Here is a 19,563-nt window from a genome sequence, read left to right as displayed (position 1 = left end):
GGGATGTATAGCTTTGGTGTGATGCACAATTCAGTTATTCCTAGGTTCCCTGAAAATAATAACACCTACAGTTTACCAAATGCCAGCATTTTTTTTCCTGACAAGGACACATTACTTATTTTGAGCTATCTCCCCTGAATCTGTCTTCTCCTCTGTAGGAATCATCTCTAGCTGTTCAGAGTTTCTTTTTTTAAGAGTTCACTATTTACAGTATTTCCCCCATTTTCACTGGTAACTCTGTGTCCTCTCCATAAGTAAAAGAGTAGAGGAACCCTTCTTATACTCCTTTACTTCCTAAGAAACAGAAAGACTGAGCTGCTTTTAATATATATGTAACTGGTCCTTATATGAGGGAATAACTCACCCATTACCACAGGGTATATGTGTAACCCTGGTCATAAGGATAATGTGTTTGCATTTGAATGAGATGGCTAAACATCTCAGCCTACAATAAAATCCACAGATATATAAAATTATTCCTGATGTCAGTCACACAAGGAATAAGCCCATTTTTCAGATTGAAAACTGGAACTGAAAAAGTAGACAAATAGATATTCAAAAGATATATATGTAACAGATACGTAAAAAATTCTCTTTTGGCCTGAGAAGTGATGAAATTTTTTAATGAAGTTCATCAGTGAGGGGGTGGAAATGGGGTGGTCAAATTAAAACTGGTACATAGAGACTGACCAGAAACTAAAAAGCAAGGGACACAGATGAGATTTCAATGAACTAGGGCCAATACAAATCTACAAAGGGATGGTAAAATGCTACAAAACTATGATGAAGGGATTAGACCACTGGATTTTGTTAAATAAAGTATTTTGACATTCCATCAATTTCTGATTTTTGTTGTTGTTGTTTGTTTGTTTGTTTTTTAGATGGAGTCTTGCTCTGTTGCCAGGCTGGAGTGCAGTAGCTCAATCTCAGCTCACTGCAATCTCTGTCTCCTGGGTTCAAGTGATTCTCCTGCCTCAGCCTCCCAAGTAGCTAGGACTACAGGTGCATGCCACCACGCCCTGCTAATTTTTTTGTATTTTTAGTAGAGACGGGGTTTCACCATGTTGGCCAGGATGGTCTCGCTCTCCTGACCTCGTGATCCATCCGCCTCGGCCTCCTGAAGTGCTGGGATTACAGGCGCGAGCCACCGCACCCGGCCTATTTCTGATTATTTTTCTATGCTATTCCTTCATATTCTATCTTTGGCAGCTTCAGTCTGTCTTGGACTTGCGAAGGCCAAAGATGTGGTGATTACCAGGCCTAGAAGGATGGGCTCAGTTGAAACTGAGCTGAGAGAGTCCTTCAAAGAGTGAATAAAATTCAGAGCACAAATTCACCACTATTTTAAGCAGCCTTTCCACTCCTGGAAATTCTTCCTCCAGAGATAAAACCTACTAAGTCTAGGTTTCTCTTTATTTGATGTGGGTAAGTTCTTTAAAACTTAGTTCAAGCAAGAAGAAAAGCATAGCATACACTTTTCACATTGTCCGATTCTGGCATTTCCCCAAGGTCTCTGATGAAATTGAAGTTCTTCGAGCCCCTTACTTACTGACTTATGGCCTGCCTCATCTGTCAGTTCTCTTCTGTAACTGTGGTCCTGCCACATTCTTGAAAAACTCATTCCCAGTGTCATGGAGTTTATTTCCTAAGTGAATCCTCAATCTGGGACCCTGTCTCTGTGATCAGATCTTCCAAATGCCAAAAACTTGCCCAGATAATTCTAAATATCATTTACACTGTATTCCTAAGATACCACGCAATTATCTTGGGTTTCTTTATCACTGCCTATTCACATGAAATACACCTTTTCCTGACTTTTTAATAATTGCCATTCTGACTGGCATGAGATGGTATCTTATTGTGGTTTTGATTTGCATTTCTCTGGTGATCAGTGATGTTGAGCTTTTTTTTTTTTTACATGTTTTTTGGCCGTGTAAATGTCTTCTTTTGAGAAGTGTCTGTTCATATCCTGTGCCTGCTCTTGAAAGGTTTTTTTTTTCTTGCAAATATGTTTAAGTTCCTTGTAAATTCTGGACATTAGACCATTGTCAGATTGGTAGATTGCAAAATTATTCTCCCATTCTGTAGGTTGCCTGTTCACTCTGATGATAGTTTCTTTTGCTGTGCAGAAACTCTTTTGTTTAATTAGATCCCATTTGTCAGTTTTGGCTTTTGTTGCCATGGCTTTTGGTGTTTTAGTCATGAAGTCCTTGCCCATGCCTATGTCCTGAATGGTATTGCCTAGGTTTTCTTTTAGGGTTTTTATGGTTTGGGGTTTTCCATTTAAGTCTTTAATCCATCTTGAGTTAATTTTTGTATAAGGTGTAAAGAAGGGGTCCAGTTTCAGTATTCCGCATATGACTAGCCAGTTTTCCCAGCACCATTCACTGAATAGGAGATCCTTTCTCCATTGCTTGTTTTTGTCAGGTTTGCTGAAGATCAGATGGTTGTAGATGTGTGGTGTTACTTCTGAGGTCTCTGTTCTGCTCCACTGGTCTATATGTCTGTTTGCTGGTGAGGCTGTGGAGAAATAGGAACACTTTTACACTGTTGGTGGGAATGTAAGTGAGTTCAACCATTGTGGAAGACAGTATGGCGATTCCTCGAGGATCTAGAACCAGAAATACCATATGACCCAGCAATCCCATTATTGGGTATATATCCAAACGAATATAAATCATTCTACTATAAAGACACATGCACGTACTATACGTACTATACAGACACGTACTATAAAGACACATGCACACATGCAGCACTATGTACAATAGCAAAGACATGGAACCAACACAAATGCCCATCAATGATAGACTGGATAAAGAAAATGTGGTACATATACACCATGGAATACTATGCAGCCCTAAAAAGAATGAGATCATGTCCTTTGCTGGGACATGGACAAAGCTGGAAGCATCATCTGCAGCAAACTAACACAGGAACAGAAAAGCAAACACTGCATGTTCTCACTCTTAAGTGACAGTTAAACATTGAGAACACATGAACATAGAGAGGGGAACAGCACACACCAGGGCCTGTTGGGGGTTGAGGGGTGAGGGGAGGGAACTTAGAGGTTGGGTCAATAGGTACAGCAAACAACTACGGCACACGTATACCTAGGTAACAAACCTGCATCTTCTGTACATGTATCCCCTCTTTTTTTTTAGAAGAAATAAAAAAAGGAAAACATAAATAAATAAATATCATTTTCTTATACTTAAAAAAAAGAAAGACACAAAAGAAATGCATCTTTTCAGGGGTCAATATGGTGGCAATAAAGGATCCAGATTCAAATTTTTAAATTGTCTTTTTTGTTCACCAATATTTTACAGGCAAAAAGGAGAAATCATTCATCCAGACACGGACAGCACCACTCCCTCAGAAACTTAAAATGCCAAAATTGCAATCATTATTTTATAAACCTTGATGTGAAACAGATATGCACAGATAGTTTAGGAACTTGGACAGTTACCAAGAGTATCTTTTGTAGAGCTGCCTTTCTCTAGTTTAGGGAGGAAGAGATTTTCTTTTATTCTAAGAACTACATTTTCTTTTTCTGTGGTCTAGGGTTTCTTGTGATACAGGGATTGATGAGAAGGAGTATATTGTAGACCATGGAGACTGAGGATACTTCTGGCAGGGGAAAGGTGAATGGAGTCTTCATCTCTCATCATACTGACTTGCTATGTTAGCCTTGGTAGCAGGGATTGTTCCCTCCTGCTCCATTTTGTATAGCTACATGAAAGAGGGCCAGGACTTGACTAGAGGTCTGTATCAATGGATCATTCCCAACTGAGTTCCACTGTATGACCCTAGACATGAGAGGATCATTCTTCCAGAGGCCTAAGGTTCCATAAGATACCTTTGATAGTCTTGGGAAATGAAGGAAATTTTAGAATGAATGGAAAAATAGCCTAGAGAGAGGATAGTGACCCCACTGGCAAGACAATATGAAGAGTGAATGAAGGGAGGGCAATGGCCCACGAGATCTCTTGATAAAGACCACAAAACAGCCATACCCTGCTGTAGATCCTTAAAAGTGAAGTGCTGTGTACTGAATGAATAGAATAAAATATGCCACATAGAAGAGTTCTGGTTCTAGATGGCAGATTGAGCATACTTCGCCTTCCCTAACCCCTGAATCCTACTAAAAGAATAGTAAAATAAACTTTTTAACTTATATAACCAAAATAGCAAAGAGAACAACAGAAGGTAAAAGAAAGTGTGAAGATGCAGTTCCAGCAAATATTTCAACATATTTCTGTAAATGAAAAGCAGATAGAAGAATGCTGACAAATTCAATAAATTGGAGGGAATCATAGTCTGAATATAGCTGCAAGGCACCAAAGGGAAAAGGGAACTATATGCCTGACAAAACCCTAGATGAGGGCAGAAGTTGGTTGCAAACTAAAAGATTAGTTGAAGATCTGTGTATAGAACAGAGTCTTTCAACCCTCGCCATAACAGAAAGAATCATCAGTAGGAAAAAGAATTATGAATTCTTCCAACCCTTGCCATAACAGAAAGAATCACCAGTAGGAAAAAGAATAATGAATAAATTAAATGAACTCTTAAGGGAAAACGAGGGTGTCTAATGAAGCTGTTATCATACCAAAGTTAGCCCCTACTTTCACAAAGCTTTCTCCTTTTCTAAAAATTCATTTTAAGGAAAGACTTCCAGTTACCAAGCCCACCCTAAAACACAGATCTCCTAGTCAGCTCTCCTATCCTCTGTTCTTAAAAAGGATAGATGTTTAACTTATCTATTGCTATGTAACACATTACTTCAAAACTTAATGACTGAAAATAACAAACATTTATTATCTCATATACTTTCTTTCTTTGTTTTTTTCTTTTTTCTGAGATGGAGTTTCGCTCTTGTTGCCCAGGCTGGAGTGCAATGGCGCAATCTTGGCTCCCCGCAACCTTCACCTCCCAGGTTCAAGTGATTCTCCTGCCTCAGCCTCCCGAGTAGCTGGGATTACAGGCGTGCACCACCACACCTGGCTAATTTTGTATTTTTAGTAGAGATGGGGTTTCTCCATGTTGGTCAGACTGGTCTCGAACTCCAGACCTCAGGTGATCCGCCCACCTCAGTCTCCCAAAGTGCTGGGATTACAGGTGTCAGCCACTGCGTCTGGCCTATCTCACATACTTTCTGAGGGTCAGGAATTCAGAAGCTGCTTAGCTGGGCCATTTTGGCTCAAGGTCTCTCCTGAGGTTACAGTCCAGATGTTGGCTGAGGCTGCAGTTATCTGAAAGCTTAATTGGGGCTGAAGGATCAGCTTCTAAGCTCATTCACATGGCTGTTAGCAAGAGGTCTGTTTCTTGCTATGTGGGCCGCTTGTCATGTTATGGAAGTCAGCTTTCTCTAGAGTGAATGATCCAAAATAGGAAGCAGGAAACAACACTGCCTTTTATTACCTAACCTGTAAAATTGCATACCATCACTTCAGCCATATTCTGCTGGTCAGACAGAGCAAATCAAATACAATGAGGAAGGTAACTATAAAATAACATGAATAGCTGGCTGGGCACAGTGGCTCACAACTGTAATCCCAGCACTTTCAGAGGCTGAAGCATGAGGATTGCTTGAAGCCAGGAGTTTAAGATCAGCCTGGGCAACACAGCAAGACTCCCTCTCTACAAAAAATTTAAAAATTAGCTGGGCATGGTAGCACACACCTGTAGTCCTAGCTACTCAGGAAGCTGAGGTTGAAGGATTGCTTGAGCCCAGGGGATCAAGGATGCAGTGAACTATGACCATACCACTGAACTCCAGCCTGGGTGACAGAGTGAGATCCTGCCTCTATTTTTTTTTTTAAGAGAGAACATGAATGTCAGAAGGTGAGATCACTGGAGACCATCTTACTTGGAGGCTGGCTGCCACAGTAGGCAAAAGAGAATTACCAGATAAATGGAAAAAATCTGAAGTATAAAAGGAAAAGACCAAGGTAATCAAATGTGAAATGTGACTCAAGATGGTTCATGAGGGAATAGAAGAGGATTTAAAAACAAAACAAATTATTAGAAACACTGATTGGTATCCTTGCATAGATTTTACAAACAACAAAAAGGGAGGATGGGCCAAAGGAAAAGAAGAAGAGGGTTGAGAAAATAGCATTCCCTTAGATGAAGGTGCATGCAGAGTACTATTTTCCATTTTAAGAGAGTCTGGAGATTGGGACACCTCCAATTCAGCCACAGGTAGCAGCTCTAAGAATTGACTTAAGCTCTGAGGATAACTGCTGAAGAGAATGTTGAAGAAATGCTGCATTTATCAGGTCTTAGAACTAGTATCTGTGTCTGAAGGTGTTTATTATAAGCCCCTTTCTTGAGGTCCTGCATAACTGCAAATGCAATTGCTGTTTGCTTTGCTTTCATTGGAGGTGGACATTATTGGAGTATGCAAGCATTCTTTGTCCATCTCTAAATTTGAAAACATTTGTAACACTGCTGAGAGTTAAACATTGAGGATATCTTACTGCTTTTCAGTACACCTTACTGCTTTTCACATTGAAAGCTAATTGTCCTTTTTCTAAACATCTATGAAAATAATTTCAACTTTAAAGTCTCTACATTTCTACTTTTTCCTTGCACAAATTCTGAGAACTGCTGTGTACTAGGCATGGTAGTAGGTGCAACAAATATAATAATGAGCAAGACATGGAGCTTGCAATATACAATATATAGTGTAAGCAAGCAATTTTAATATCAAATGAGAAATCCTAAGATGGCAGTACAAGGAGTTACAGGAATATATAGAAGGTGGTCCTAACCCAATCCTGGGGATCATGCAGTAAAAAAAAGATTTCCCACCTCCCTCTCAAAACCCCACATCTAACAAAGCACAATATCTGCTTGATTTTGCTTCATAAATGTCTCTAGGATCCATCTAAACTTCATTTTTATCACGTTGCCCTGAGTAGGCCACTGTCATCAATTAACTATTCTATTACAATAGTCTTATTACAATAGTCTTACAAATCAATGGTCATCCTGAATCCACATCTGTCCTTGTTTTCCACATAGCAGCCAGTATGTTATTTTGAAAATATATATTTTTTATGTTACTTTTCTGTTTAAAATATTTCAGCAGCTTCTCATTGCTCTTATAATAAAGATAAATTCCTTAATATAATTCATTCCGTATCTATTTTTCTAATTACATCTGAAGCCGTGTACCTCAGTCACTCACTTTACACAAGACACATAGGTCTTTTGTGTACGACAGTCTGCTTTCATGCTAAGGTTCCTGAACATATCATTTCCTCCTTACATCAACATTTTCCCTCCCCCTCTTTGTCTTGTTAATTCTATATTTTCCTTTAGAATTCAACAGAATCATTTCCTCGGAGAAGACTTTTTTGACTTCCCTTACATCCTGGATAAAATGAAATACATTTTATTTTATGTTATTATAAAAACATGCTTTTCTCCTTCGTGGCATTTGTTACAACTATGATATTACTTCTATTTGTCTGATTATTTGACCTCCTGCCACTCTTCCCTCAAAGCCTCTAAAATCAGAATTGTAGGAACGAAACCAAACTCACTCTCTCCCATCTTCCCTACTAGACTACTTGCTCCCTATAGTCAGAAAGTTTTCTTTTAGAAGCAGAGAGAATTGAGAAAGATGAAGTTAAGCAAAGGCTATGCCATAAAGACTTGTAGGTTAAGCTAAAGACTTTGACTTTGCCTCTGAAGTCAGTAGTTGTCCAATGGGCAATGAAATATCATATCTAAGATATTTTTTAATTTTACTATTATCTTACTTTCGGTGATAGAAACTGATTTATGCTTAACAGATTAGTTATGAGCTCAGCAAATTGTTATTGAACAATTAAACAGGACAGAATATAAATTTCCTTCTTTTTTTTTGAGACAGAATCTGGCTCTGGCACCCAGGCTGGAGTGCTGTGGCACGATTTCGGCTTACTACAACCTCTGCCTCTGCATTCAAGCAATTCTCCTGTCTCAGCCTCTGGAGTAGCTGGGATTACAGGTGTGTGCCACCACACCCAGCTAATTTTTGTTTTGTATTTTTAGTAGAGATGGGGTTTCACCCTGTTGGCCAGGCTGGTCCTGAACTCCTGACCTCAGGTGATCCACCCACCTAGGCCTCCCAAAGTGCTGGGATTACAGGTGTGAGCCACTGCACCTGGCTAAATTTCCTTCTTAAATGTGAGAACATTTGAATTCTGTCCTTAAATGGAAAAGAATTTGAACTAAATTATTAGACAGATGATAAGAAATCAATTTGTTGTATTAAAACTAAGCATGGTAACTATTTAACCAGAGGAACGAATTAATCCAACGTATACTGAAGGAAACCTTGCAGTTCCCTTAAAGGCAGTCTACAATTCTCCAAAGACAGAACCTGAGGGACTTTTGGACATGGCCCTCATAGCCTAACTTTTGCCCCCTACTGCCACTCTTTCCCTCAAACCCCTAAAACCAGAAGTAAAGGCATGAAACTGAACTCACTCTCTCCCACCTTCTAAGATCTCTAATTTCTCTTTCTATTTCTTAAAGCTGATTTTATAGAGCAGACATGGTCTTGTCAGCTGTGACTCCATTAAAAAAAAAAAAAAAAGCTTTTGCCCAAAAGAAAAAGACCAATTCTCACTTGGTCTTTGTTGTCCAGTAATTTTAGTATGTGGTTCATAGAGAAAACAATGAGAGCACCTTCAGAAAGTTGGAAAGAAAGTTGCACATTGAATTTTAAACTACTTTTAAAATAATCATTTAAATTAGAGAGGTATATAAAGTCACAAAGCAGAGACAGAATAAGCTCTAGCCAAGACTTGAACAAAACTGTTTAAATGTACTAGCACATATAGAGTAAAAACATGACTGTCTTTAAGATATTTAGCCAATAAAAGACATTTAGAAAAAGGAAAGTCAAACCGTGGTAGTATTTTATTTCATGATCAGAAGAGAGAGTGTCCTGGCCCAGTATCATAACCAACCAGGTGATATGGCAGATACGATCCTGTGGTGGAGATGTACTTAGTAATTTCCAGGGCTCTATGACATCAGGCATTAAAATCGCCAAATAACTCCTCTTTTCCTAGTTGCAGGCTAACTAAGCAGCCTTTTAGTTATAATTAAGGTTTTCCATTTTCATTTGCCTACCGAGAAACCGTTTGTTCTAAGTCTATCTGATGGTTAAAGTTCTTATTTTAAATTAAGTAAATTAATTGGCATTTAAGGTTTTTGTCATTAGCCTCCATGAGCTTGTTTAATGTGAGTACACTTTGAGGTTCAGATCTAGGCATTCATTATGCTGACAATCATGTTTTCAAGCTGAGGGCCTAAAGACCTGTGCATATTCAGGCCTGCCATAAATTTGCCAAGGAAAGAATCAGTGAACTTGAAGGAAGAAAAGTAGAAATTGTTTAATTGGAACAACAGAGAAAAAAATAGACTAAATTAACAGAGCTTCAGAGATCTGTGAGACTATAACAAATGATTTAATGTTTGTGTCATCAGAATCCCAGGAAGAAAGGAGAAAGAGGGAGGGACTGAAGAAGTACTCAAAGAAGTAATGGATAAAATCTTCCCAAATTTGGAAAGGAGCATTAACTATATACTGAAGAAGCTAAAAAGATAATCCCAGAGATATCCAACCACACTTATATTAACTTAACTTCTGAAAACTAAAGATAAATGAAAAGTCTTGAAAGCAGTCAGAGGAAAATGACACTTTGCCTATAGAGGAAAACCAATTTGAATGACAGTGGATTTCTCATCAGAAACCACTGAAGTCAGAAGGAAGTAGCACAGTATTTTTCAAGTGCTGAAAGAACTGTCAACTCAGAATTCTATTCTCTGTGAAAATATTCTTCAGAAATGAAGGGTGAAATCAAGAAATTGTCAGATGAAGGAAAATAATTTGTTACCTACAGACCTACCTAAAACAATGGCTAAACAAAAATGAAATGACAGCAGAAAATATTGTGGAAAATTAGGAAGAAAAAAGGTATGCTAAACAAAAATATAAATAACTACAATAGGCTTTCCTTTTCCTCTTGAGTTTTCTGAGTTACATTTGATGGTTAAAGCAGAAAGTCATAATATTGTCTGACACAGTTCTAAATACATGTAGAAGAAATGTTTAAGACAATGATAATATAAATGCAAAAGACGCATGCATTCTTATACACCAATAACAGACAAACAGAGAACCAAATCATGAGTGAACTCCCATTCACAATTGCTTCAAAGAGAATAAAATACCTAGGAATCCAACTTACAAGAGATGTGAAGGACCTCTTCAAGGAGAACTACAAACCACACCTCAACAAAATAAAAGAGGACACAAACAAATGGAAGAACATTCCATGCTCATGGATAGGAAGAATCAATATCGTGACAATGGCCATACTGCCCAAGGTAATTTATAGATTCAATGCCATCTCCATCAAGCTACCAATGACTTTCTTCACAGAATTGGAAAAAACTACTTTAAAGTTCATATGGAACCAAAAAAGAGCCCGCATTGCCAAGTCAATCCTAAGCCAAAAGAACAAAGCTGGAGGCATCAAGCTACCTGACTTCAAACTATACTACAAGGCTACAGTAACCAAAACAGCATGGTACTAGTAGCAAAAGAGAATGGCACTGGTACCAAAACAGAGATATAGACCAATGGAACAGAACAGAGCCCTCAGAAATAATACCACACATCTACAACCATCTGATCTTTGACAGAACTGACAAAAACAAGAAATGGGGAAAGGACTCCCTATTTAACAAATGGTGCTGGGAAAACTGGCTAGCCATATGAAGAAAGCTGAAACTGGATCCCTTCCTTACACTTTATGCAAAAATTAACTCAAGATGGATTAGAGACTTAAATGTTAGACCTAAAACCATAAAAACCCTAGAAGAAAACCTAGGCAATACCATTCAGGACATAGGCATGGGCAAGGACTTCATGTCTAAAACACCAAAAGCAATGGCAACAAAAGACAAAATTGACAAATGGGATCTAATTAAACTAAAGAGCTTCTGCACAGCAAAAGAAACTACCATCAGAGTGAACAGGCAACCTACAGAATGGGAGAAAATTTTTGCAATCTACTCATCTGACAAATGGCTAGTATCCAGAATCTATAAAGAACTCAAACAAATTTACAAGAAAAAAACAAACAACCCCATCAACAAGTAGGCGAAGGATATGAACAGACACTTCTCAAAAGAAGACATTTATGCAGCCAACAGACACATGAAAAAATGCTCATCATCACTGGCCATCAGAGAAATGCAAATCAAAACCACAATGAGATATCATCTCACACCAGTTAGAATGGCGATCATTAAAAAGTCAGGAAACAACAGGTGCTGGAGAGGATGTGGAGAAACAGGAACACTTTTACACTGTTGGTGGGACTGTAAACTAGTTCAACCATTGTGGAAGACAGTGTGGTGATTCCTCAGGGATCTAGAACTAGAAATACCATTTGACCCAGCCATCCCATTACTGGGTATATACCCAAAGGAACATAAATCATGCTGCTATAAAGACACATGCACACGTATGTTTATTGCAGCACTACTCACAACAGCAAAGACTTGGAACCAAGTCAAATGTCCAACAATGATAGACTGGATTAAGAAAATGTGGCACATATACACCATGGAATACTATGCAGCCATAAAAAATGATGAGTTCATGTTCTTTGTAGGGACATGGATGAAGCTGGAAACCATCATTCTCAGCAAACTATCGCAAGGACAAAAAACCAAACACCACATGTTCACACTCATAGGTGGGAATTGAACAATGAGAACACTTGGACACAGGAAGGGGAACATCACATACCGGGGCCTGTTGTCGGCGGGGGGAGGGGGGAGGGATAGCATTAGGAGGTATACCTAATGTAAATGACAAGTTAATGGGTGCAGCACACCAACATGGCACATGTATACATATGTAACAAACCTGCACGTTGTGCACATATACCCTAGAACTTAAAGTATAATAAAAATATATATATATATAAAAAAATAAATGGGGGAGTAGAAAGGGATGTAATAGAAAATAAATTTTCTACATTTCATGCAAACTGGTAAAATGATACCAGTAGACTAGGATAAGTGATATACAAATAGACAAAGACATAGATATAGACAGCTATAAATACAGATAGATATCAGGTGATATCTAGAGCATGCAATAAAAAAGCTATATAAAGAGATACATTAAAAAACATTACAGATACATCAAAATGGAATTCTAAAATATTTCAAGTAAACCACAAGAAGACAAGAAAAAGAAAGAGAAAAAAACAGAAAACAAAGAAAAATGGGTGCACTTAAACCATAGCATTATCAATAATTATATGTTATCTAAATTCACTAATTGAAAAACAGAGATGGGCAAAGTGAAATTAAAAAGCACAACCTGATTATATGCTGTGTAAAAGAAACTCACTTCATATATTGCATATAGATAAAGTGAGAGTAAAAGGATCAAAAAATAGATATTGTGCAAACATTAAAGAAAGCAGGAGTGGCAATATTGTCAGATAAAATATACTTTAGAACAAAGAAAACTAGCAGTGACAGGGAGGTACAAAGGTCAATGCACCAAAAAGACATATAGTAATCCTAAATGTTTATATCCTTAAAAAAAGAGCTGTAAAATATACAAAGCAAAAACTGATATAACAGAAACAAGAAAATGACAAATCCACAGTTACATTTGGAGACCTCTCTCAACAATGTATTGAACAACTAGACATAAAATCACCAAAGATATAGAATAACTCAACAACATTATCAGCCAACAGGATTTAATCAGCACTTATAGAACACTACACCTAAAACCAGCAGAACGTATTTTTGTTCCAAGTGCCCACAGAACATATACCAAGATAGGCCATACCCTGGTCCATAAAGCAAATCTCAACAAAATTAAAATAAACGAAATTCTAGATAGTGTGGTCAATAAATCAAACTGGGAATCAAAAGCAGAAACATAACAGAAGAATGCCCAAATAATTTGGAAAATATAAATACACTTCAATATAACCTATTGGTCTTAAGAGAATGTCTCAAACGAAATTTAAAAAAATATCTCATTGAATAAAAAGGAAAATACAACATATCAAAACTTTTAGAACACAGCTAACGCAATGTTAAGAAAGAAATGCATACATTAGAAAAGAAGAAAAGTCTCAAATTGATCATCTAAGTTGCCACCTCAAGAACCTAGAAAAAGGGAAACAAAATAAATCCAAAGCAAGTGAAGAAATGAAGTAATGAAGATAAAAATGGAAATCAATAAAACTGAAAACAGAAAAAAAGAGAAAAATCATTCGGACGAAGGTGGGGAGATAATGAAATTGGCAAACCTTTAACAAAATTGATATTAAGAAAGAGGAAAAGGAATATGAATTACCAATATATGGAATGAAACAGAGGATATCACTACAGACCCTGCAGACATAAAAAGGATTGTAAGCAAATAGTATCAACATTACTGAAACCATAAATGTGCCAACTTGGATGAAATGATCTAGTTCCTCAAAAACACAAAGTACCACAATTCACCCAATATAAAAGAGATAATCTAATTCTATAACAATAAAATTGAATTTTAAAAACTCCCCCAAAATATATCTACAGACTCAGATGGTTTCTCCAGAGAATTTTACCACACATTAGAAGAATAATTAACATAAATTCTACATAAGTGCTTCCAAAAAATAGAAGATGAGGGATCGTTTCCCAATTTATTTTATGAAGTAATATTACCATGATATCAAAACAAGACAGTATATTGAAAAAGAAGTTAAAGAACAATATCCCTCATGAATATAAGTGAAAAAGTCCTTAAAATATTAGCAAATACAATTCAGCAATATGTAAAAAGAATTATACACCATGACCAAGTTGAAATGATTCCAAAAATGCAAGGCTGGCTCAATAATTAAAAATCAACCAATATAATTCACTATTTTAACAGACTATAAAAGCAAAACCACATGAACATAGCAACCAGTGCAGAAAAGACATTTAATAAAATTCTTCACCCATTCATTGTAAAAACTCTCAGAAGCATAGGAGTAGAAGGAAATACCTTCAGCTTGATAGAACATCTACACAATACCTATAATACCATTATCTTTAATGGAGAAAGATGCTTTTCCATTAAGGTTGGGAACAAGGCATTCACCACTCTTATTCAAAATAATGCTGGAAGTTCCATCCAGTGCAATAAGACAAGAAAAAGAAACGAAAGGCAAACAGAAAAGGAAGAAATAAAACTGCCCCTGTTTGCAAATGAAATGATTGTCTAGATAGAAAATATCAAGGAATCTACAAAAAAAAAAACAAACCCTCAAAATTCCTAGAACTAGTAAGTGTGTTCAGCAAGGTAATGAGATACAAGATTAATATACAAATATTATTCATTAGTAATGATCACATGGAAAATGAAATTAAAAATACAGTACCATGTATAATTACTTGAAAAATGACACAGGTATAAATCTAAAAAAAAGTACAAGATTTGGATGCTGAAAACTACAAAATGCTGGTGAAAGAAATCAAAGATCAAAAGAAATGAGAGACATACTGGTTTAACAGATTGGAAAACTCAAAACAGTAAAGATGCCAATTCTTCCCATATTCATATGCAGGTTTAACATAACTCCTATCAATTTCCCAGTAAGATTTTTCATATATAGATGAGATAGACAATCCTAAAATTTATATGGAAAGGTGAAGGAACTAAAAAAGCTTAAAAAAAAATTAAAAACAAAAATCAGAAAGAATTGGTCTATATGATTTCAAGACTTATTGTATAGTTAGAGTAAACAAGACTGTGTAGTACTAGTGGAGGAATAGATCAATAGAACAATGGGACACAATAGAGAATTCAGAAATGTACTAAAAAATGTTCAATAGATTTTTGACAAAAGTTCACAGGAAATAAAGGTAATTTAATAAAGGAAAGATTGCCTTTTCAACAAATGGTGCTGCAACAACTGGACATCCATAGACCAAAAGTAGCCACACGTGCGTGTGCGCACACACACACACACACACCCCTCAACCTGTTTTACACCTTATCCAAAATTAACCCAAAATGAATATAAATTATGCCCATAAATGTAAAATGTAACACTTATGATAACTTTAGAAAAAACCTAGGAAAATATCTTAAGGAATCACAGTTAAGCAAAGATTTCCTTGACTTGATACACTGATTCATAAAAGGAAAAACTGATAAATTGAACAGCAAAAATTAAAACCTTGTCTCTGTGAAAAACACTTAAGAGAATGAAAAGGCAAGCTACAGGGTGGAATAAAATATTTGCAAACCACATATCTAACAAATTACTAATATTTAGAATATATAAGGAGCTCTCAAAACTAACCAGTAATAAACAACTCAATTACAAAGTAGGAAAAGGATATGAAGAGACATTTCACCAGAGGATATGCGTAGCTATCCTCTGGCATGCGCATATGTCAAATATGCACCTGAAAAGATGTTCAACATCATTAGCCACTCAGGAAATGCAAATTAAAACCACAAATGAGACCTCATTACACATCTATCAGAATGGTTAAAATTAAAAATAGTGACAACACCAAATGCTGGCAAGCTTTTAGAGAAAATGGCTTGCTCTTACATTGCTGGTGTGAATGTAAAATGGTACAGCCTGTGTGGAAAACAATTTGGCAGTGTTTTAAAAAAGCTATGCATGCAACTACCATATGATCCAGCAATTTATGATCCTGGGCATTTATCCCAGAGAAATGAAAACTTATGTTCACCCAAAAACCTGTGAACAAATATTTATAGCTGATTTATTCATTACACTAAAAAACTGGAAAAAAAACAAGGAGTGAATGATTAAACTGTGATGCATCTGGCTGGGCTCAGTGGCTTGCGCCTGTAATCCCAGCACTGTGGGAGGCCGAGGTGGGCAGATCACTTGAGGCCAGGAGTTTGAGACCAGCTTGGCCAACGTGGTGAAACCCTGTCTCTACTAAAAATACAAAAATTAGCTGGGCATGTTGGTGGGCACCTGTGGTCCCAGCTACTTGTGAGGCTGAGGCATGAGAAACACTTGAATCCTGGAGGCAAGGGTACAGTGAGCCAAGATCAAGCCACTGCACTCCAGACTGGGCGACAGAGTGAGACACTGTCTAAAACAACAACAACAACAAAAAATAGTGATGCATCTGTACCTTGCAATACTAATCAGCAATAAAAAGATACAAACTATTAAAACATGCAAAAACCTGAATGCATCTCCAGAGAATTTTGTTGAGTTTAAAAAAACAACAGCCAATCTTTAAAGGTTACACACTGCATCACTCCATTTATATAACATTCTTAAAAATACAAAATTATAGAAATGGAGGAGATTCATGCTTGGAAGAGTTTAATGAGGGTTACTCTAAACTGACTAAATTGAATAAAGGTTCTTCCAACTGGAGTATTTCTGTATTATTTCTTAATAATTTAATATTTTCTTAATTATTTCTTAATGTATTATATTAATAATGTATATCTCTAAATAAAAAGTTAACAAAAAACTACAAGAATATTAACTTAATATTGAAAAATAAATAAAAACTTTTTCTTCCCAAATTTGTCTTTTTTTCTTGTTGCTTTATGCTTTCTGTCAGAAAAGGAGCAATAAATATGTGTACTGAACACGTGTGACAGTCATTTTAATATTACCTCATTTGGTGCTCACATAAAACTCTGAGGCAAGTTCTATCATCCCATTTTCTATTTCAGGTATCTAAGTCTTCGAGAGGTTCTGTAACTTATTCAAGATTAACTGTTGAGCATGAAGTGACAAAGCCAAGATTCACATTTAGATCCGTCTGGCTATAAAACCAGTGCTCTTGACTGCCATAATGTCCTTCAAAGACAATAACTTGAGAAGGATTTTATTTTAGACTGAGAGCTTGGAGCATGTGATTTTAATTGTGTTTCTCTTCATCCGGTTTTCTTACATTTCCTTCCCTACATTGCTCCTCTGCTGTAATGCAGATATATTACTTGTATTCCAGGAGCATCACAGGCAAACTGAGCTTTTTCTGCTTCACTGACTGACCTCATAAAATCCAATACTTCTCCAGTTTTTAAATAGCTCATGGAGAAACTACTGGGCATTGCCTGCAGTATCCAGGGTTTGTTCCGTTCTGAATCTCAGTAAAAGTAGCTGCCTTACGCTTCCCCATCCTCCCTACTGTCTGATGAATCTGGGCAGTGGTGGCAGTGGTTTTTAAGTATGTTAATAAGAAAACCCACTCATTCTTATAATTAAAATTCTCACGTGGATTGATTCCTCAGTCTTCTGCTCAGATTTTCATGGCTTGGAGATATAAAATTATTATTATGTGGATATGGAGGTTCTTTAGGATCGTCAGCCACTCAGGTTCTACAGAGATTCTAGTAAACAAAATGCTACACAAATCAGCTTTTTTCTGCAGTAATCTTTCTCAATAAGTCCTTCAAAATTTTTTGAATATACATTAATTATTTACCATGTGCTGGGCACTGTACTATGTGTTTTAAATATGCTGAATGACTTAATTCTCCCCAAACAATCATAAAGTGAGCTTTTTTTTTTTTTTATCATTCCTATTGTACAGATGAGAAAATAGACATGGAGAAGTTAAGTGATTTGCCTTAAAACCACATATGGGTTAGAATTTTGAACTCAGAAGTTTGATTCAAGAGCACAAAAGTTTAAACACCATGTTACTACTTCTTATTTTAATGAATTCATTTCTGTATTTTATAAATTTATTTCCATGAGCCTTTGAAGATCACTAGAAGGTAGTTGAAGTTGGGAAAGAAAATTGAAGTACAAAAAGTGGCAAAGAAATAGTGACTAAAAACATTTTATTTTATAATAATTTCAAAGTTAGAGAAAGGTTGTAAGATGAGTAAAAAGAATTTCAGTATGCCTTGTCAGGGTTCCCAATTGTTAACATTTGACACAATTTCTTTGCCATTCTCTCTCCCCACTCCACCCTGCCTTTATCCACACACACACATTTTCCCCCCAAACCAGCTGAAAATAAGTGGAAGCCATGATAATCCGTTATGCCTATATCTCTAAGAAAAGGACACTCTCCTATATAAGTACAAAATTGAGAAAATGAACATTGAGACCATAAAATTCACAAATCCCATTCAAATTTCATAAATAGTCCCAATATTGTACATTATAGCAAAGGAAAGTACAAGAATATTCTGGTTCAAGTTCTGCCTGAGATAAAATGCTACCGTTGTCACTTTTCATTTTCTTCCATCTGAAACAGTTTCTGTCTTTTCTCGTTCATGATGTTGACATTTTTGAAGAGTACAAGCTAGCTATTTTGTAGAATTCCCCTCAACTTGAGTTTAATAATGCTGCTTCAATATTAGATTCAGGTTATGCATTTATGGCAGGAACGTCACAGAAATGATGCTATGTTCTTCTCAGCAGATCATAACAAGAAGACAATGTTGATTTGTATCATTCTAAGTGATGTTAATTTTTATCACTAGGTAAAGGTGGTGCTTGCCAAATTTCTTCACTATAAATTTGTAGTCTTCCCTTTACAATTAAGTATTTTGTGGAGAGATCCTTTGATATTACATTAATATCTTATTCCTCATCAAACTTTTACCCACTAGTTTTATACTCTATTGATGATTCATGCCTAAATAATTACTATGATGTTTGCTAATAATGACTTCCTAACTTTCTATCATTCCTTCTACATTTACTAGTTGATTCTGTACTGTAAGAAAGAGCTTTTGCTTCTCCCATATTTCTTTAATCATTTATCTCACTATGGACTCACTGATCCTTATTTTAATCAATAGGTTATAATTCATTACTATCTTTATTTATTTTGATGCTGAAACTCTCCCAGTGGTCCTTCTGGCTGCTTACTGTGTCATTTTGATAAGTCCACATTGTTTTTAATTATTCTCTTGTTTTATGACAAATCAAGATATTTTGGGCTCATCTTGTACTTTCCTTGCCCCAGCCCTGGAATTAAACATTTCTCTAAAAAGTCTTTGTTTCTCTTATTGGAGAAACATACATATATAAGTCCAGATCTGGACACTATGTGTGTTCTTTGCTGCTGGGGCTCCATTGCTTTTAGGCTGTCTCAGCAGAAAAAGCTAGAAAATATAGAAAATGTACACACACACACATGTATCTATCTACACATGCACATACAGGGCTATGTCCTTTTCCTTTCTTTCACTCTCTCTCTCTCTCGTGTGTGTGTGTGTGTGTGTGTGTGTGTGTAATATAAATATATATCTCTCTCAAGAGTTCATCATACTGGTATCTCCAATTCTGATGGAACACTATTCTGTTCTAATTTTCACCCTTTAAATTATTGAATATCCTTTCTCTCACAGTGAGAAACTTGGCTCCCGTTACTTTTGGCCATTTCCTTTATTTATAAACAAGCATTTTTAGCTCCAGCCCCACAGGATCCATGAGCCAATGCTGTCTCCTAGGCCCTGAATGCCTCCTCCACCCAGGCCTTGCAGTCTCGCAGGAATAGACA

The 19,563-nt window shown here is 36.4% G+C and overlaps 1 protein-coding gene across 1 annotated transcript in view; it reads right to left on the bottom strand.

Moving 5' to 3' along the window:
• Positions 1-2,338: 2,338 nt before the first annotated feature.
• Positions 2,339-19,563, bottom strand: part of NLRP14 (NLR family pyrin domain containing 14) — a 123,164-nt gene continuing 105,939 nt past the window's right edge. The window contains exon 12 of the mRNA XM_054661996.2: positions 2,339-2,520. Within this exon, the coding sequence (XP_054517971.1) occupies positions 2,424-2,520 (97 nt within the window). The 3' untranslated portion in view covers positions 2,339-2,423. The remainder of the gene's footprint in view (positions 2,521-19,563) is intronic.

Source organism: Pan troglodytes, chromosome 9, assembly GCF_028858775.2.
Source record: "Pan troglodytes isolate AG18354 chromosome 9, NHGRI_mPanTro3-v2.0_pri, whole genome shotgun sequence".
Classification (NCBI taxonomy): domain Eukaryota; kingdom Metazoa; phylum Chordata; class Mammalia; order Primates; family Hominidae; genus Pan; species Pan troglodytes.
This window is presented reverse-complemented; position numbering and strand designations above follow the sequence as displayed.